The sequence below is a fragment of the Grammomys surdaster genome, unplaced genomic scaffold (assembly GCF_004785775.1).
Source record: "Grammomys surdaster isolate TR1022 unplaced genomic scaffold, NIH_TR_1.0 126198, whole genome shotgun sequence".
Taxonomy (NCBI): Eukaryota; Metazoa; Chordata; class Mammalia; order Rodentia; family Muridae; genus Grammomys; species Grammomys surdaster.
In genome coordinates, this window is record NW_021621003.1 from 4,669,985 (window position 1) to 4,691,796 (window position 21,812).

A 21,812-nucleotide genomic window follows, 5' to 3' on the forward strand; every position below is an offset into this window, starting at 1 on the left:
AGTCTCCTGATCCTAGAGTCTCCTCTCCCTAGAGTCTCCTCTCCCTAAAGTTTCCTCATCCTAGAGTCTCCTCTCCCTAGAGTCTCCTCTCCCTAAAGTTTCCTCTCCCTAGAGTTTCCTCTTCCTAGAGTCTCCTCATCCTAGAGTCCCCTCTCCCTAGAGTTTCCTCATTCTAGAGTCTCCTCTCCCTAGAGTTTCCTCTCCCCAGAGTTTCCTCTCCCCAGAGTTTCCTCATCCTAGAGTTTCCTCTCCCTAGAGTTTCCTCATTCTAGAGTCTCCTCTCCCTAGAGTTTCCTCGCCCCAGAGTTTCCTCAGTCCCCTTTGCTGTTTTTACCCCACCAACCACTGATCTGTCTTCTCTCACTATAAGGGCTGCCTTTTCTCAAATGTCATTTTAGCGTAACCATAGTATATGTGGCCTTTTCCATATGGCTTTTCCCACTTAGCATATTGCTTTCAGCCCTTCATGTATAATTTACCTCTGGTGGTGTGAATGGGTAATGTTCCTCGTAGGCCCAGATATTTGCACATTTGTTCCCGCAGTTGGTGGCACTGTTTGGGAAGGTTTGGGTTTGCACAGTCTTGCTAGAGGAGTTATGTTACTGGAAATGGGATTTCAGTTTCACCCACCTCACCCTGTCTGTTTTGTGCTTACAGTAAAAGATGTGGTTTCCTAGCTTCCTGTTCCTGTTGCTTGTTGTTATGGTTTCTCATCATTATAGACTCTTACCTTTCTGAAACCATAAGCCAAAATAAAATTCTTCTATAGGTTGCTTTTGGTCATGATATTTTATCACAACAACAAAAAAGTAATAATACATTACCAGTCTCAGGGCACAGTGATTCTCTCTAGTTTGGACTACTATAAATAAAGCTGCTGGGCTGGTGAGATACAGCTCAGCAGGTAAAAGTGCTTGCCCCCTAGCCTGAAGACCTGAGTTCAGTTTCTGAGACCCTTAACTGCATAAGGTCTAATTCTGCACATTGTCATCAGACCCTCCATGTACACATGCACACACAGTAAGTAGAAGAGAATGAAAATGCTGAATAAAGATGCTAAACCATCCACTTGTAATTCTTGTAGGAATTCTGGGTCATAAGACATAAGAAATGTAAAAGAATGAAAATTTCCAACTCCTTTGCAAACCACCCATGCTATTTTGCATTCTGAGCAGCAGTACTTGAGAGTTCCTGTTGTCTGGTGAGGTGAATTAAATAAGAATGGCCCCACAGGCTCATATATTTGAATGCTTAGTCACCAGGGAGTAGCACTATTTGAAAGAATTAGAAGGAGTAGGAGGTGTGGCCTTGTTGGAGAAGATGTGTCACTGGGGACAGGCTTTGAGGTTTCATAAGCTCATGCCAGGCCCACGAGCTAGCTAGCTAGCTAGCGCTCTCTCTCTCTCTCTCTCTCTCTCTCTCTCTCTCTCTCTCTCTCTCTCTCTCTCTCTCTCTCTCGCTCGCTCTCTCTCTCTCTCTCTCTCCCCCCCCCCCCCCCCCCCCGCCTCCCTTTCTGTCTCACCCTCTCCCTTCCTCCATCCCTCCCTCTCTTATAAATTAGGCTATCTGATAGAACTACAGACATTCCCTGCATATTCTGGATGTAAAAACTTTATTGGACATGTTTTAAAATTGTTTCTTAGTGTGTGGCTAGCTTTTTGGAAATGTTATTGAAAAAAGATTTTAATGTTTGTCAAAACCAATTTGTGATCTCTATTTTCTCTCATTCTGTTTTCCTTGCTTTCTATTAAAGGGTTTATTTATTTAGTTGTCCTCTGTGATTATAGTTATCTCTACTGGTGACTTATGCTCTATTTCCACATTCATCTTCATAGTAATTGCTTTCAGAGGTGTCCAACTTCAGCCTGTGCCTGTGTTCAGGATGGATGTAAATATAGCTTGACACAGAAAAATCATCGCCTTACTTAAAACACTATTGGATTTTTTTTTCCTTTGAATTTTTTTAAACTGAATTTGTGCAGCTCTTGAGCAAGAATGTTGTAGCTGACAACAGTGTCACAGAGGTAGGCATGTCTATAGGAGATGGTCTTCATTGTTGATGTAGGAGGGCCCAGCCCATTGTGGACAACAGCATTCCCTAAGCTCATTAGTAGACAGCAAAGAAAGCTCGTTAGTAGACAGGCAGCATGGATGCATTCATTTCTCTTTGTGTATGTGGTGGGACCAGTTAGTTGTCTTGAGTTCCTGACTCTGAGACACTTCTGCAATTAAAGACCCTAACCTGGAAATGTAACCCAAATAAGACCTTTCTTCTATAAGTTGTTTTTTTGATTAGGTTGTTTTATTACAGCAACAAAAATTAAACTGGTATGTGTAGGTTTTTCCTTCTTTATCTAATTTTTTTTTAAGTCTTGATTTTTGCCTTTATTTTTTAAATACACTGTAGCTGAAGAAGCTGAGCTTTTCCTCCCTCCAGTAACTGCTGTCTTTAAGTTGTTTCCTGGTCAGCATGACTCCAGAAATGTCTGTTTTTCCGTTTCTTTTTAGCAATGCCTAAGTATCTTATTTTCAATAGTGTCTCTTGTTACATCTTCAAGTTTTTTGGTCATTCCTCTGCCAATCTGCTAATTATCCTGCCCAGTGTATTTACCATAGCAAGTATGTTTTCATCACTAGAAGTTTGATTTTATTATTTTTATTTGAATCTTTCCTTTTTCTCTTCATTACATTTATTTCTCCTTTTAAATGCACACATTGTACATAGAGTAGCTCCTGTTGCTAGTGGCTGGTGTTTCATCTGTGTAATTTCTGCTTCCCTTCCTGCCTCGTCCTCTTCCTTTTCCTTCACTCAGGATTATGGATTATATTTTTCTGCTTGGGTCCTCTTGAAGAAGACCTTTACTCTTCCATTTTGAAATTTCATAGCAATCTCTCCTGGTTGAGGATTTATTTACATCCTGTTATTTTGGAGACTCCTGAGGGCCTGATTCTTGTGTTACTGTTTCCTTGCTCATTCTTCTCCCTTGTTGGTGTGCGTTGGGCAGTGTTCTTGGGTTGGCCCTCTTAGGAATAACTGTGTGTCTTCTACTGGAGTTTTTCACTGTGGCACCACATTTTAATTTTCAGAGTTTGTATTTCCCCTGTTTGTTGCACAGATGATCAATAGATTTAAGATCTGGCTTGTAATACAGTTGTACCTCAGTGGAATAGTGACGACACATAGAAACCCCTCCCCTGTTAATATCTAACCTCTTAGTCCCTGCTTTTTTGCTGCCTTGTCATCCTCACAGATGCCCTTTTCTCATCTTTTTTAGAGTGTTATTGAAGTAGTTTCATTTTATACTCGTACCATGCTTCTCCTGTATTGCTTGTTTTGTGCATACAAGAACTCTACTACTGAGCTATGTATGTCTCTGACTTTCATATTTGAAACCGTTAGCATTTCATTGCCACCATAAGGAAATATCATAAATTTAACAGCTGAAAACAACACAGAATTTTTATCTTGTAGGCTGAAGGTCTGGGCACAGCATCGTGACTCACCCAGGTCCCCTGCTTAGACCTCTGAGGTCTTTTTCCCTCCTCGACACTCTGAGAGTGAGTTCTTTAAGGTACAATTTGATTCCTTGTAGTTGTAAGAATAAGGTTTTCCCTTCCATTTCTGAGACTTCCTGAGTTCTCCTCAAGTTCATCTGACCTCTCCTTGTTCATCTCTCTTGTGGCTCTTTCTTCAGCCTCTCTTTTGTTTATAAAGAATGATGTGATTATATTGGACCCATCCAGATAACCCATCTATCTCCCTAAGATCAGTTGCTTAATAACAACCTTCATGGTGGTGTCCCACATTGTTGAAATGTAGAGCCAGGGTAGGAACCTTAAGGGTTCTCTCTAGAGTTTCTCTCCTTGGAGCCTTTCTTAAATGTCCATTCACAGTTCTGTGATGACACACCCTGGATTTCTAATAGGGAGTTTGGGGTGGGGCTTGTTTCATTGCCCTGCCTTGGGGAACATCAACTCAAAGACTTTATCCTGCGCTGTTAGTTTTCTGTTGACAGAATTCTATAGGCAGGTGAGGTGGATTTAACACAATAACAGAGCAGGAGACTGTGGCAAAATGTGTTTCCGTCTACAGTGCTTTGGTTTTGGTATGTCTTCGTTCCTAGCATTTGGCCCAGTGAGTCAGTAGCCCTCGCCATCTCTCGATACTTCACCACATTGGTCAGCCAGTTCCTGCTGTTCTATCTGGCTTATTTCTTCTCATTATTTGATTTGTATTTGTTCATAGTTTTGTTTCTTGGAAACAAGTTCTTTGTGGCCTAGGCTGGCTTTGAACTTATAGAAGCCTCAGCTTCTCAAGTGCTGGGATTATAAATGTATCCCATTATGTGTACTTCTTGATATTCTTTCCTACAGGCAGATATTTCTTTGTCACTTTGGAAAAGTAAAAACAACAAATGCACTGACTCATTATACTTAATCAGAAACTCAAAAGAAGCCGAGCAGTGGTGGTGCAGGCTTCTAGTTGCAGTGCTTGGGAGTCAGAGGCAGGCAGGTTTCTGAGTTCAAGGCCAGTCTTTGCTACAGAGTGAGTTACAGAACAGCCAGGGCTAGAAACCCTGTCTTGAACCCCGGGGTGGGGTGGGGGGCAACAACAACCCCCCCCCCCCCCAAAAAAAACCCAGAAACTCAAAAGAAACGTTTTCTTTAAAGAAAATCTAAAGTTATTTTCCTCAGACACCCTCAGTATACTCATTTTTAGTTCCCCTATCTCTAGGCCCTATAATTTCATATATGTATGCATGTATGCACACACTTGTGCTATACATACATGTACACTGCTTATGTAGTTCATCTAGATTATCAGTTTGATGATACTGACTTATAAGCATTAACTGCCACTGTCACATCGTTTCATATAGTGGCACGAGGTACAAGGGCTTTGCTCTGTGTGGGCCTCATGATGCCAGCTGCGTTTATTATTCCATGGAATGGTATGTTTTATGTCTGATATTTTCATGGCTCATAGTCCTGTATCGTTCTCCAGTCCCACTCTTACACTTACTTTAAATGTTTTTAGATTTTGTCCCTAAAAAAAGGGCACAAAGTCAATAGATTGTATTTTTATTTAAAAAAAAAAAAAAAGAATGTGTAGGTGTGCGTCTACATGCCAGTTTATGCATGTAAATCCAGCAGTGCCCATGGAGGCCAGAAGAGGGTGTTAGACCTCCTGAAACTAGAGTTCTAGACAGTCGCAAGCCATCTGACGTGGGTGCCGGGAACGAACTTGGGCCTTCTATAAGAGCAGTGTGAGCTCTTAACCCCTGAGGTATCTCTCTAGCCCATAAATCACTAAGTTCTACATTTCTTTCGTTAGTAAAATAGTCTCCTACATGAATGATTAGGTTTACTTCTTCTCATCATTATAATGAAATGAAAATCAACTATTCGCATTGCCTATGCAGCCAGTGGCTTATGCAGATCAAGGGTGGAACTGTCAACAAGCAGGAGACTGAGACAAGTGCCTAAGCTTCTAGATGCTCTGTGAGAAGTAGCAATAAAGCTCAACCTATAGAACTGCTATCAGAACAAGCTCTTGGGTGTGCTGAGTGCCTGAGAACACTGGACAGGGAAGGTCTCCAAGCATATCCTTTACTATTTTGACTGGACAAGCAGTTTGATTGGCCCAATTGGTTAAGAAGTACTTGTCTGCTTATGACAGACTGAAAAGTTAGTTAATAGTATTTATTGTTGCTGTCTTAGTTACATTTATAGCTGTGAGTTGGACAGGAAATGACTTAGGAACAAAAATCTCAATGAATGAATGTGCAGTGCAGGAATTCTCAGAACCTAGGAAACATTCCAGAACCACTTACGAAGACTTCAGATGACACATGCTTGATTTCCCCTCTCAAGCCTATCAGTGACAGAGGTGGTAGAAGTGTGTCACAGCTCGGCTGTGACTCATTTTGTACCCTCTGGTATTTTGGATGTTTTTCCCATATACTAATGTAGTTTATCTAAGGGGAAACAACTATGGGGGAAGCTTGCCACCACTTGGTACTGAAGCATAAAGTAAGCTTAAGATGTCTTTCTTAAAAGATGCATTATTTTTAATTATATTGTCTATCTGTTTCAGGGTATGTGCACATGAGTACAGGTTCCCTCAGAGGCCAGAGGAGTCAGCTCCCCTGTAACTGCAGTTGAAAGTGGTTGTGAGCTGCCTGATGTGAGCGCTGGGAACTAAACTCAGGTCCTCTGCAAGAGCAGTGTGTGCTCTCAACTGCCAAACCATCTCTCCACCCCAGCATGGAATGTTCTTATGTCCTTCTATTCTCCAAACATGGCACTGATGCCATTTAAATCCAAGGGTGCACTGAGAATCAAGAGTGCTCATAAACGTCTGTGTGTTGAGGTGTTAGTCACTGTGACTGTGACACATATGCCAGAGAAACAGCTGAAAGGGAGGAACCATCTATTGGGACATCAGTTTTAGAGGTTTCTGTCCATTGTGGCAGGGAAGGCTTGGTGGAGCAGAGAGAGTGCTTGTGCAGTGGACTTTCTTCTAATTCCATTCAAGTCCCAGACCATCCACCTTCTGGGCAGCTACTTCCCCCTTAGTTAATCCTCCACAGAATGCCCTCACACACAGACCCAGAGGAGTGCTTCACTAGTCTTATATATCTGTGCTCTCGAGCCAATCAAACTGACAGTCAAGAGGGCCACCATATAAGGTCAGTCAGATGTTAAATGTGTTCCTTTAACATTAAGTAGACTGTGGGCTGTGGCTATAGCTCAGCAGTAGAAAGCTCTTGCTCCACCCACAGAGAGTCTAGAGTTGAATCTACAGAGCCCGTTGCATTCTGGGTGGGCCTGGTTGGTGACTGGCCTGTACAAGACAAAGACAACAGAGACCAGGGATCTGGAGCAAGCTAGCTAGTGAGACTTAGCCATATTTCTGAGTTTGATATAACTCCTTCAGTAAATAAGGTAGAAAAATGGTGGAGGAAGATTCCTAGCACCAACATAGGGCCTCCACATGTATGTACACACACCATACATGCACAGACATACACACCACACATTTGTATGAAGAAGGAAAAATAGTCTATGAGAATAATGACAATTCATTTATATAAGTAAATACAGATCAGAGCGTTCATCTGGAATATCTTCTGGGTTTCTGAACATACCCATTAGTAATGAGTCCTCAAATCCAAAAGCCACACGTAGGGGTGAGCTAATATTACATCTTAAGTACATATGAATGAAGAGCCAGCCGTGGTGGTGTACATCTTTAATAACAGCACTCGGAGACAGAGGCAGGCAGATTGCTATGGGTTCAAGGCCAGCCTGGTCCACGTAGTGAGCTCAGTCCAGCCACAGCTAAACAATGAAGGAGACCCTATCTGGAAAAGAAACTCTTGTTTTTTTATGTAACTAAAATCTTCTGTTATTTTTGTTGGTATTGCTAGTTGTATAAAGTATGGAGCTCCTTATGACATTTTCCTACATATGTATTCTTGTGCTTTACTCATATCCTGCCCCATCACCCACCCATGTTTCTCCTCTCCCAACTTCTCTTCCTTCACTTCATGACTTTCTGAATATATGTAGATTAATGAATGTAGATTCCGCTAAATGCATGCTTATCTCTTCCTTCCCCGTTATGTCTTATTTTCTCTTGCATATCTTTTGGTCCCTTCTTCTTCCCACATAATCCCCTTCTAATTTCATGTTCACACGTAAGTATGTATATGCTTTGTGTGGGTGTGGGTGTGGGGGGGTGTGGGTGTGGCGAGAAAGATTCTGATGAGAAAAAACATGGAATATTTATCTCTTCAGTTCCATTCATTTTCCTGAAAATATCATTAACTTTATTCTTTACAGCAGAATAAAATTCTGCTGTGTTTATATACCACAATTTCTTTATCCATTCATCTGCTAATTATCTAGGCCAGTTCCAAAGCTCAGCTGTAGTGAATAGTGTAGCATGCTGACTTGCTAAAAGACCTGTGAGAATATATCCAGGCCTGTTACAGCTGGAGCAGACAGTAGCTCTAAGTTCAGTTTTGAGAGAAAGCTCTACGCAGATTTCCGTAGTGACTGCACTAGTTCACTCTCACTAGTAATCATAAAGGTTTGGTTTTTTTGTTGTTTGTTTGTTTGTTTTTAATTTTATTTTGTGGATGTGAGTGTTTCCCTGCATGTATGTATGTGCACCGTGTCTGTACCTGGTGTCCAAAGAAGCTAAAGAGGGCATTAGATCCCTTAGGACTGGAGCTATATAGACAGTTATAAGCTACCATATAGGTGATAGGAATTGAGCCTGGGTCCTCTAGAAGAGCTGCCAGTATTCTTTAATTGCTTAGCTATCTCTCTAGCTCCACATTGGATTTTTGGATGATAGCCATTCTCACTGGGGTGAGATGGAATTTCAGTGTAGCTTTTATTTGTGTTTATTTATTTGGTCACTAATGATGTTAAATGTTTTTTTTTTAAATACTTATTGACTCTATATTTCTTCTCCATTAGAATTAAATCTTTATTTTTATTTTATGTGTGTGCTTTGCCTTTGTATATGTCCATGCACTGAGTGTGTGATGTGCCCATGACTGTCAGATTGGATCCCATGGTACTGGAATTCAGACAGTATTAAGCTGCTATGTGGGTCCTGGGGACCAAACCCAAGTTCTTTGGGAAAGCAGTCAGTGCTATACTATTAACCATGGAGCCACCTCTTCAGCCCTCTCTGTATTTCTTCTGTGGGATTCATTTGTCTGTTTTGATTGGATGATTTAAGGGGAGGGGCACTTAATGTTTAGAGTCTTTAAGTAAATATAGTCTAGATATTAATTACCTGGAATATGAGACATTTCAGAATCCAGACCTAGGGAATGGTGCTGCCCACAGTGGGCAGGGTCTTTCCACATCAGTTGTGACAGTCCCCAATAGACATATCAATAAGCCAACATGATCTAGACAATTATTCATTGAAACTCCCTTCCCAGGTAATTTTAAAAGGACAAATAAAATATACAATCTGAAGAGAAACCAGAGTATGCTCAGCTAATTTTAGATTGTGTTAAGTTATCAATTATAACTAGCCATCATATCTGTTATCCCAGTCCTTACTTGGAAGGTAGTGAATGCAGGAAGACCTGGAGTCAAAGGTCATCCTCAGCTACATACAGAGTTCAAAGCCAGTAAAAAATAAGATATATGCCTCTTTTTTTTTTTTTTAAGAGTTGAAGGAATTTTTATTTATTTATTTATTTTTTGAACATGAAATGCTTTTTTATAGCATGTGTTTACAAGGGGAGGGGGTAAGAGGGGCCAGGTGGTGGAAAAGTACAAAATCTTCTTGGCCTGTGCCTTGAAACATGTCATGGTCTATACGGTACACTGCCTTGAATTATGATCTACCTGCTGTTCTTCAGAAGATATGGTACACTGCTTGAGTTATGGTCTCCCTGCTATTCTTATGATGATATGGTACACTGCTTTGAGTCTATCTGCAGTTGCCAAGCAGGATCTTGCAGTTGCCAAGCTTCAGAGGACATTGTGCAGGTGGGGAAAGGTAGGGGGTGAGGGTAAGGGCGAGGGTCCTGGCTTCTGGCATCTCCCCCTTCTCTGTTTAGTTAGAGAAGGCGTCTTATGATCAATCCCAATTATGTGAATTTTGAATTTGGATGTCTAATTATGGGGGGGGGTCTTAGACAAGTTCACAACCCCAAAACACTGATGTGAGACGAGTCACATCGATGGTCGAAGGTTTTAGGCTTTTGACGATGGGCAACGTCAAGGGACTCCGATGTGGGTGAAAGGAGGGTGAGGGCCCTGTCTTAGGCCATGTAGGCTGCACCCACTCCCAGCACCACGCACTCCTTTTCGGCTGCATTGGGTGGGCCCCTGGGAAGTGGACCTACAATAATCCCGTCCTTGGGATAACTCAGCCATCCTAGTCCCTTGTAAATGTTCAATTTACCAACCATTTGTCAGTTTGGGGTGTAATATTGTCATAAAGGAAGGCTCCCCAATGTTAGCGGCCATATCAAGGGCGGCCTTGGTTTAGGAAAAAGCCAATTTTTGTTGTGGTGATCAAGAGGCCAAGCTCTCTAGCAAGAGAAACGGGGGCAAAGCCAGGCATACCAGGAACCCTTCTGGAGGGCGTGGAAGTCTAGGGGTCGACCGTAGGGGGAGGCAGGGGAGCTGGCAGCTGTGTCAGTCTCCTGCGGAGTCACTTCTGGATCCTCTCCAATTTTCGGCTGATGGTAATGAACTTCAACCGTCTTCTTGATGGCAGTATCAACCTGGTTCCGTGGATGACAGGTCGCAGGTGACGATCTCTGTCTCGCTCAATCTTGATGTCCTGCGCACATCCTCTCAATGAGGGTCCGTCCAGAGGGGTCCGTGCCTCGAGCCCCACGTCTGGGTGCCACTTGACCCGACCGGCAGGCCCTAGTTATTCGTGGGGGCGAGGAGGACTGGAACCTGCTATTCTTCAGAAGATATGGTACACTGCTTGAGTTATGGTCTCCTTGCTATTCTTCAGATGATATGGTACACTGCTTTGAGTCTATCTGCAGTTGCCAAGCAGGATCTTGCAGTTGCCAAGCTTCAGGGAACCTTGTGCAGGTGGGAAAAGGTAGGGGGTGAGGGTAAGGGCGAGGATCCTGGCTTCTGGCCCATCTGGATTAGAACTTCTAATAGCAGGCATCACGGGTGATTCATTTTTACCTGGGGTGCTGCGTGAGTTCAAGCTCCTGGGAGTCCCTGTTTCTCTTGGTTTTCTGGGGTTGGGTACGGAGCTGCTGCCTGCGACCTATTCTATGCTCGGGCCTAAACTGGAAGACAAGATATATGCCTCTTGATCTACTTTTGCCTTAAATTATCATGGCCTCTGGTAGTAATCCAGTCATTCACAAAAATGAATTGCAAAAGAAATGTGATGTGGAAAAAGATGAATATAGGTGTTTGTAGAAATATTTATGACATCAGAATTAGATGAAGTGGTCATTATATTTACAGAGAATACTGTGTAGATATTAAAATTATCTAGTTATGCTTCAGTAAGAAAATATTTAAAAGGAGGCAGAGGCAGGTGGATCTCTGTGTTCAAGATCAGCCTGGTCTACATAATGAGTTCTAGGACAACCAAAGCTACACAGCAAGATCTTGTCTCAAAAGGAAAAAAAAAGAGAGAAAGAGAATATTTATAAATAATTCATACTTTTTTCTATTTTCAATTTTTAGCACAACTATATTTTATTACAATTAGAAGAAAATACTACGTGAATTTATATTCCCACTGTGTCTGTGGTTTCACTCCCCAAGATTCCATTTACCAGTGGTCAGACATAGTTCTGTAATATTTAATGGAAAATTCCAGAAATCAACTTCTCACTTTGCATCACTGGTGGTAAATCACTCCCTTCCCCTAGCCACCCAGTAGCAAACAAATTATCAGATAGACTCTCAACAGCTTGTGTTTAACTCTTATTTAGTGGTCTCAGAGCTCGAGAGACACAGTGCTGGCAGTTTGGCCTGCAAAGCAGCCTAAAAGTGCCCTTGAATATCTGTCTCAGAATACCAAAGGAAAACCAAACACAGATATTGGCAGCATTGAATTTATGTAACTTTAGTTTGTTAAGAGTCTGTGTAGTAATTGTTCTATTATTGATTGCCATTTAATCTCTTCCAGTGCCTTACTTAGAAGTGTGCTTTCTTATAGGTATGTATTTAAAAGAAACACTGTAGAGATTGATACCATCTGAAATTGCAGGGTATCCATTGGGAGTTGTTGAATGTGTGTCTCATGGACAAAAGGAGACTTGTAAAATAAAACAATTCTTGTCCCTTAATTTTTATAGCAATTGATAAGGAAGCTCAGACCCTGGCAGGTTGGGTAACTTGTCTGAGTTCTGGCAAGCAAGGTTTGAGTTCAGGTAATTTGGCTGTGCGTTTCTAACCTTAAATTGTGTCTCTTGGCCCTTCAGCCATATAGTAGATCTTAGTGTCTGGTTTCCTGGAGACAGAGAGCTTCGTAACTCATCCTAGTGGGTCAAATGTAAGCCTTCTGAAGCTGGAGGCTGCCACTTATGAGGCCATGGATCCTGTGATTGAGCATCTATGGCAGCCTGCTTTCTGCTGCTCCTTTCCCCTCTTCCTTACTTTTGGCTTTTCCATCTCTCCTTTTCTTTTAAGAGAGTGTCTCACTAGGTGACTCTACCTGACCTGCAGCTCACTGTGTAGATTAGGCTGGTCTTGAACTCAGAGTTCTCTGACTCCTCATTGCGAGTAATGGCCTGCACTCCCATACCTGGCCTTTTAGATTTTTTTATGGTTTTGTTTTGTTTTGTTTTTAATTAAATAGATTGCGATGCAACCAATACACAGCTGTCTACACCCATTTGAAATGTAAAACTTTTGGTTTTTGAGAAGGTCTTACTCTGGAACCCACTTTCTAAAATTCAGCCTAAACTTGACATCCTCCTGTTTCAACACATGTATGTCTACATTGTGAAGTCACTACAATTTAAAAACCAGTGATTTCCATCTTCTACCAGAGGTCCTTTGGTACCACTCAGCTGCTCTCTGTAACTGAGATTCGTTAGCATTCTCTGGAATTTAATTAGTGAAGCTATAGATATTAATCATAGTTTTCTCCTTTCACATTAGCTTTTTCCACTTAATTTAGAGTCATTCTCTTCATAGTATGTCTCAATAGGCTGTTTCTTTCTACTGATGAATGGACTTCATTGTATGAACATTGTTTCCGATGATATGCAGATTCCACATCTTTTTTTATCCATCGTGCATTACTCCCAGTTTTATGAATAAAGCTGTTGTAAATGTGCTTTATACTTTCTTGGGTATATAGAAGAATATCCAAGTAGCGTGTTAGCTACATGTTTAAACTCTAAGAAACTAAAGAATTATTTCCGCATAGTCTCTCATTTCCCTTTCCAGCTGGGTGTGAAACAGACAGCTCTGCCTTGTGTCATAGCTCCACCTGTGTGTCTTTGAACACGCTTTGCTCTGTCCAGGGTGTAGGTGGGGTGTGGTAATAGTGCTATTTCATAAGTTAATTCACATTTCTTGGAGTGGTAATCCATTATCTTTTCATGTACTTCTGGGCCATTCTTTGAAGAGTTTATTCCAGTCTTTAGCCTGGTGGCCTTATTCTTGAATAATATATATTCTTCACATATTTTGAATGCAAGTCTCTAAACATTTTATACCAATATATTGCTTCTGTCCTTATTTTCTAAACAGTATCTTTAAAAGTGAAGGTTGATTGTTTAAATTTATTATTTTTATTTTATGTATATGTGTGTTTTGTCTGCATATATTCAGCGCCAAAGGCATTCAGTGCCCTCAGAGGCAAGAAGAGGGTATTAGATCCCCTGGAACTGGAATTAAAGAGGTTTGTGAGCCTCCATGTGGTACTGGAACTCAGACTTGGGTTCTCTGGAAGAGCAGCCAGGGCGGGCTTTTAACCACTGAGATGTTTTCAACCCCCTTGGTTAATTTGTTTAAAGTAAAAGGAGGATTTTTGAGGTTTTGTTTTGTTTTGTTGTTTTTGGTTTTTTGAGACAGTGTTTCTCTGTGTAGCCCTGGCTGTCCTGGAACTCACTCTGTAGACCAGGCTGGCCTTGAACTCAGAAATCTGTCTGCCTCTGCCCCCCAAGTGCTGGGATTAAAGATGTGTGCCACCACTGCCCAGCTAAAAGAATTTTTAAAGATGTATGTGTTTTTATTTTATGAGTGCCAGCCTGCATGTGTGTGTGTATGTACCACATGTATGCAAGTTCCAGCAGAGGCCAGAAGAGGGCATCAGATCTGGAACTACAGGTGGTACTAAGCCACCTAGTATGGGTGCTGGGAACTAAAAGTGGGTCTTGTGCAAGATCAGCAAGAGCTTTTAATTGCCAAGCCATCTCTCTAGACTCAAAGGCAGTTTGTGGGGTGGAGGTAGCGGGGTATGTAGATAGTTACTTTCCTGTTGTTCTGACAAAACACCATAACCAAAAGCAACTCACAGGTGAAAGCATTTATTTTGGCTTATGGTTTCAGAGTGTAAGTGTCCATCATGCAAAGAGAAATGTTAGCAAGCAACAGGCATGGTGGTAGCAGCTGGCAGCTGACTGAACACTTCTCCTTATACACATGAAGCTGAGGGTGAACTGGAAGTGGGGCAAAGCTATAAACCCTCAAAGCCCCTCTGTGAGTGCCACCTCAGAGAGATATAGTCCTTCATCAAGACTCCACAGCCTACAAATTCCACAATCTTCTCAAACGGCACCACTAGCTGGGAACCAGGTGTTCACACACGTGAACTTGTCTGAAGACATTCTCATTCAGACTATTGCTATCCTTTCTAAGCAGTCTGGGTCTACCTGTGTCTTCTAGTTTTACTCTTAGATGTAGGTTCACAATTCACTAGGAATTAAATTTTAACACATTGAGTTAGGTAGATGTTACTATTCTCTTTAAAAACTCTGAATCTCTGATTGTTTAGCACTATTAGTTGAAGGTTTCCCATCCATTTGAGTTGCCTTGACTCTTTCATCGATTTTCTGAGTACCTCTTTATTGCTATAGCTTTATGACGAATTGAAGTCAGTCAGCCTAAGTTCACCAGTTTTATTCTTACCAAGGAATGCATTGTCTCTTCTAAGAATGTCCCATTTTCATATAAGTTTATAACCTGCAAGGGCGTGGAATTAGCTTAATAGTAAACGTTTACCCCATAAGCATGAAGACCTGAGTTTGATCCCTGATGTCCATGTAAAAAGCCAAGCATGATGGCATGCACTTTTAACATCAGTGCTTGGAGGTGGAGCGAGGAGGTCACGAGGGTTCACTGGCCAGCCAGCCTGGCCAGTTAGTACAATCCAATTCATTGCAAGACCTTCTCTTAAAATATAACGTGGGGTACAATTGAGGAAGATGCCTGATGTTGACTGACTGCTGGTCTCACATATATATTCATGACCACACGCATGCACACACAATTTTTAACCTGCTTATCAACCATGGGGGAGTTGATTGAGGTCCCACTAATTTGGGAGAGAGTTAATGATGGGTCTTGCAATTCAGGAACAAGGCTAATACTATATATAAGAAATATCTGCTTGGGTCTGAAGAAATAGCTCAGAGGTTAAGAGCACTGGCTGCTCTTCAGAGGTTTAGGGTTTAATTCCCAGCACCCACATGGTGGCTCACAGACATTCTTGCAGGCAAAACACCCATGCACATAAAGTTAAAAGAAAATGCCTGCTTATTAGCCTCTGTACCAAATGTACTTTATGACATAGAGAATGATTGACACCAGATAGTACAAGATCTTGGATAAAAATGAATATATAAATAAGAATTGTAGGATTTTCTTTCTGGTTTTTGGACAATGTTTTTTAGACAATGTCTCTATTATATAGCCCTGGCTGTCCCAGAATCCATTGTGTAAACCAGCCTGGCCTTGAATTCACATAGATCTACCTGCCTGAGATTAGAGGCATGTACCACCCCTTCCAGTGGATTTTCCTTGTGCCCTGTAGATTTCTCTGTTCATTTTGAGGTCATTACACTTATCGGCTAATGAATTAAGAGGACTTTGGATTTATTTCCTCCAGGGTCTTATGTGAGCTAGACAGACATTCTCCTGTTATAGTTTTAGGGACTTTAAGCATATCATATATATACATCAGTCTTCCATGTGGTATGGGTGTTAGGCAGAATGCTGACATCCACAAACACAGAAGGAAATGACAAATTCACACCTCAAACTAGATTAAATAAACTTACTGTACTAACCTGTTTTCATTTAATCCACTCTTTAACAGATATAAGACACCCTGAAGAACTTTCTCTCTTAAAAAAACCCAGAGATCCTACAAAGAAAAAAAAGAAAAAGCTAGATGACCAGTCTGAAGACGAAGCGCTGGAGTTGGAAGGACCACTGATCATGCCTGGATCAGGTGAGACCCATACTCAGCAAAGGCAGGACCAGGAGGCTCCCAAACTGTGTGTCTTCTGTTAAGGGTGTGGGCTCATAGAGGTCAGGAGAGGGGTCCAGTCCCCTTCAGCCTCTCTCCTCAGGCTCAGTGCTGTGCCGTCCTGCCTGTCACCCTGTCATAGGCACTAATTGGACCAATGGAGAGGATGCTGGGGCTTTGCTCAGAGAGTTAAAAAGGGTACTCTACAACTGGACTCGGTTCTTTAGTTTGCAGAAATTGAAAAGTTTTTAGGTAGACTGTGGAAAACACTATTTTGTTGATACATTAGTACCTAAAACCTGACTTAATTGCTTAAGAGCTTTCTGTGTTTTGCATATCCTGGTCTCTTTGCATCCCTATCTTTTTCTTCAAGAGTCCTTCCTTTGAGAAATCTCATTCTTGTGTCCTCACAAGACAATGCACTTACTACTGAAGTTGCTTACAGGCTAGTTGGAAAACAGTTTTTATATTTAAAGGCATTATACATAAATGCTAAGGAACTAGAAAATGTGCTAGGAATTCAGAGGCCAATATTACTCATCTCAGGTTATATTCAGTTTTATGGGTTGAGGAATTTAGTTTGTGAATTAAGTTTGTTTGATTTTTGAGACAGAGTTTGTGTAGACCAAGCTATCCTTGAACTCACAGAGATCTGCCTGCCTTTTTCTCCTGAGTGCTGGGATTAAAGATGTGGCAGAAGTCAGAATTTTATTGTAATCAAAAATGGCAGAAGGAATGATAACAGACAAAGATCATCCTGGTAAAGGAAATTCCAAGAGGTAAATACCTCAGCTGAGCCATCTTTTGGGGGAGACGCCTCCAGAGAGGTTGAAGACCACAGTGGAGGGTATCTGATATTAATGTGTCATCAAGCAATTGGTTTCTGAAATTATTTACAAAGGAAAAGTATTTTAGAAAGACTATTAAAGCTGGTCACTGGTGGCGCACGCCTTTAATCCGAGCACTTGGGAGGCAGAGGCAGGCAGATTTCTGAGTTCGAGGCCAGCCTGGTCTACAGAGTGAGTTCCAGGACAGCCAGGGCTACACAGAGAGACCCTGTCTCGAAAAACAAAAAAAGAAAAGAAAGAAAGATTATTGAGTTCACTCCTAATCAGTAATTTGGGAAGATATGGGTGGTAGAGAGCTCACACACTCACAGTAAAAGAGAATAGTTACAACAATTTTTAAAGCAACATTCTGGTCCTCCTTCAGTGTTTCTGAGGAGGCCCTAAAACTAGGAATAAAAGCCATGAAGGAGGTTGTTGTTTACAGCAAGGGCCTTCTAACCACTCCTGAGTCTATGCTAATGAGTAACCTTTGGAAAGGCTGAGGAATGGGGACTGGTTATCAGAGAAGCCAACTCTAGGATTAGAGGTTTGGTGCCACCTGAGCCTCCAGACATCTGTGGAAGGGAAGGCTGGAGAGTGCGTTGGTCACTGTTACAGTTATGAGTACCTGTGGCTAGTAGCTCATAAAAGACATTTATCTACTGATAGTGTGGTGGTTAGAGGACATGATGCCAGTGTGGTTAAAGATCACCGTGGATGAGCAAGAGAGACCAGAGTAGGACTCAGAGGCCAAACCTTTAAAACAACCCCTCAGAAACACTAGTCAGAATCCTGCAAGCATCATCTCCTTCTGAAGGCAATGCTCCAGAGCCCTGGTCCTGGCTCTTACGGGTCCTGCTACTTCTCAATGCTGCCACACTGGGAACCAGACTTCACCCCTTTGTCCTTGGAGAACAGTCACAGTCAAACCATAGTGATAACAGGAACTATCATGCCTTTGTGAATAAGCCTCCATCAGAGCCCAAAAGAAAGGGACTCAGAGACTCCAGGTTGGTGACCTTACCCAGTAGTGAGGGAGTTTGTGAGTTCTGTCAACCACCCTAGGGAATTATGAAGACAGTTATAGGAGCTCTGATGGATAGCCAGGATTAGAAGCTCATGTGAGCACATGAACAATACCTGGCCCCAGAAGTCACTCAGTGTTAACAGATAACAGTGGAAGATCCCTTCCAACCAAAAGAAAGGATACTTTAGGGCCAGATAATGTCTTCAGAACATACATACATACATACATACATACATACATTTTTTTTTCCTTTTTTTTTTTTTTTTAATCTAGGGCTAAGTATGTGGGTGTCTTTAGTGTGTCTACTGGCCAGAGTTCTGAATCCCTTTTTGTAAGTGTATGTAGGGGGAGGGGTGCACATGTGTGCAGTACACGAAGATGCCAAAGCACTCTGTCAGATCTCCTGGATCTGGAGTTTCTGGTTGGTTGTGACCACATTCTTACACCACTGCCTCTGCTCCTGTAATTAGTGCTCCTTACTTCAGCGAGTCAGTTCTGCTTTTCAGTTGAGTGGAGCCTTGATGTAGCCCGGCTGGGCTGGAGCGTACCGTGTACATCATTCTAATCTCACATACCACAGTGGGGACCCTCAGCCCTCCTCTGCCTGCAGGCCTGAGCCACCACACCCACTAGGTTTTCTCCTTTGCGTGGGTGCAGGATCACGGTCCACTGTAGCTTAGAATTCAGGATGTTCTCCTCCCCTGCCTAATATTGGTGATTCCCTTTTCAGTCAGACAATAGCTGATCTTTATTCTGGACCATGCATCGTTCTTTAGTCCTTTCCTCAGGGTTGACCTTTCCAGCAGCTCTGAGTGTCCTAAGGACACCACTGGACGGCTTTGCAGGAGACCTTTTAAATGGTTTTTTTTTTTTTTTTCATTTTGAAATTTTTTATGTGGGAGTTTTTTGCCTTCATGCATGTTTGTGCATACCATGTGTGTGCAGTGCTCACAGAGGCCAGAGGACGGTGTCAGAACCCCTAGATTGGTGTTACAGACAGTTGTGAATTACCATGTGGATGCTGGAATCTACCTGGGTCCTCAGGAAGAGCAGTCATGCCTACCTAGCCATCTGCAGCCCCTTCACATCTTTTTAGGAAAGGAAAACCAGGTTTGTGTTGAAAGGTTGCAGTCGTCAAAGGCCATGTTCCTCTAGCAGCTTGTTTCCTGAACAGGACACACAGAACTAGTGTCTAACTCACCTCAGTTCTGAGTAATAGGTAGCATGAGAAACTCAGGCTGAGTCAGTTGCCTGGGATCAGACACCGTAAAGGAAAGCTGAGGTCTGTCAGGTCTGTCCTTCCCAAAGCTAGCGCTCCAACCATGTGGCCACATGCCCCAATCCACTACCTGGAACACAGGCCAGAATCTAGCATTTACTGATTTTTTAAAGACTTTGATTACTGTAAGGGAAAAAACCCTTCCGTTCCTTAAGGAATGTTTATACTGTACCTACACTGTGTATGTAGTAATGAGAACAGCGTGTCATCATCCACATTAGAAGCTGCAACGTGGAAGATCTTGTCAGCCTTGAGTACTAGAATCTGAGAAGCTGAGTGAGCTTTGTAGGCCAGAAACCAATGGTGACTCTCAGTGCACACAGGAATTCCAAGACACGGAAATGAGTGGAAATAGCTTCTGAGTATGAGAGACACAGGAGAGCGCTGTTTATGTAGACAGTAGTGGATTTGGAAGCATCAAGTAAGTTTGCCGTGGTTTATTTTCTAGGCCTTTTGCTCTGCGGTTGTGCTAATAGTGACTGTCAGAGGGTGGCTGAGCCAAGGTCACTTAGGTTGATATTCCCCTTTTAGAACACACTCTGGTTTGGTAGAAAAATAAGTGACAAAAGAGTCATAAAGAAGCTATGTGGAGGTTCTTCCTCCACATTGCTGTCTGACTTGTAGTGGCAAGCATGTAGCTGTGTATTACCAATGCAAACAAGGTCATTTTTATTACAGTTTTGTGTGTGTGTGTAACCTGTCAAATTCCTGGCTACATTGCCCTGCTTGGCATGAATTCACTATGTTACCAGAGTTGGCCTCAGACTCTGGACAGTTCTCCTGCCTTAGAGTCCCCACAGCCGGGGTCAGCAGCTATGTACTACCACACAGACTGAAAGCAGTTTTTCAAAGGAAGAACATTTTTGCAGCATAGTCAGTAATTTTCAAAGAAACTTAATATCAGTTTATTATACAAGTGGAAATGATCTCATTAGAAACTTTCCTTGAAAAAAACAATCAGAAGGCATCTAGGAAAAAAGAAAATCTGTGTTCTATACTAATATTGAATATAATCAATATTCTGTTTACTAGGAAGATTATTTATGTAGGATGCAAATTTTTTCCTATCTGGACCTTGACCACTTTAAGTATCAAAAAAATTTTAAACCTATCCTTTAAAGAACAAAAGATATATATGTATACATGTACATATATACACACAGTAAATATTCAAATACTAAAGGTTGAAATTTTCTTCAATTTATTTTTTCCAGTTAACATGATATATATATATATATATATATATATATATATATATAGAGAGAGAGAGAGAGAGAGAGAGAGAGAGAATTTTTCCTTCAATCAGTAATATGCTTTAATGAGCTTCATATTTTCTATTACAGAAGTCAGATACTGAATATAATTTCATTATAACAAAGTCAAATCATACAAAAAATAAGTTATTCTGATAGTGAAAGTCACTTTGAAACTTACTCTTTGGCTATTCCCTTCCAAGAGCCATCCATTTCTTTATTTTCTTCCTTTTCAATGTTTGTTATATAAACACGGGCAAATAGGAAAACAAGATAGTTAGGGTTAGCCTTTGAGCTGGACCTGAAGGAATTTAAACTATGCATACCCTCTGACCCCACAGTGCAACTAGAATTGGGAAATAAGTACAAAACTATTTACTGAAGCTTCTTTTATCGTGGCACCAAAATTCTAAGCAATCAGACGCCCAAGGGTCGGGAATGGTTTGAGTTGCAGTACATGAACGTCGTGTGCAGGCAACCAAGACAGGCTGGTTCCCTGCATGGCTCCGCAGCTGCCAGCTCACGACTGTGACCAAGGCCTGTAGCCTGGCTGCTACAGTTAGTTCTCTAGGGTTAAAATAGATTTGTTGGGACACTAAATGAGTTGTTAACTATAGTATCTCTAAGACAAATGGAAGCTATGGTGTGTAAAATACAGACCATAGGAAATTGGAAGTGAAGAGGCCTGTGTGTGCTTTATTAACATACTTTCTATATTGACTCCATAAAGAGTGGTCAGTTTTAATTTTACTAGGTTCTAAATAATTCTGGTATATAATTTGGGGGGCAGAGGGAAAGGTCAATATTCTGACATTTTTAGTGAAAGGTTCATTTAACAGTTCTTTTAAATAAACAGGTTTCTGCCTAGACATTAATGGTTCCCATACTGTATTTCTTTGTACTCCCTTAGCAGAATCACTCTCTGCCCAAGTGAGCCTGGGCAGGGATTCCTGCCTTTGGTAAGTATGGACACATGATTTTTAAGTTTGAAAATGATTCCCTAGTGAACGGTGCCTCAGGACTGTGTGCAGGATCCAGGCCTCCTCTCTGCCTCACAGCATGCAGATCCACAGGTTGTTTGAACACAACACAGAACACAGGAATACCAGGTCAGGGATGGATTGCTGACAAGATCCGCTTACGTTCAGTGAAAGTTCTTCCATTTCACTGTGACTTCTTACGTTAGAGCTTCTGTGCACACGGGTGGGAGGAAGAAGGATTCCTAAGCATATTCTCCAGTTACATAACTGGGGGAGAGTGGACGTTTACTCTTCTTTCCACGTCCAGTAACAGTGTAACAGCTATTGCACATTTTCTTTTTTAAAATCATGATTATAGCCAGAAAATGAGTTTGAGCCCAGCCTGGACCATGGTGTGAGACCCTGTCTAAGAAAGAAAGAAAGAAAGAAAGAAAGAAAGAAAGAAAGAAAGAAAGAAAGAAGGAAGGAAGGAAGGAAGGAAGGAAGGA

The 21,812-nt window shown here is 41.7% G+C and overlaps 1 protein-coding gene across 8 annotated transcripts in view; it reads left to right on the forward strand.

Moving 5' to 3' along the window:
* Window positions 1–21,812, forward strand: part of Fermt2 (fermitin family member 2) — a 93,924-nt gene that overhangs the window by 54,587 nt on the left and 17,525 nt on the right. For all 8 annotated transcript variants that reach the window (XM_028758423.1, XM_028758425.1, XM_028758426.1 and 5 more), the window contains one exon: window positions 15,806–15,940. In XM_028758423.1, the coding sequence (XP_028614256.1) occupies window positions 15,806–15,940 (135 nt within the window). The remainder of the gene's footprint in view (window positions 1–15,805; window positions 15,941–21,812) is intronic.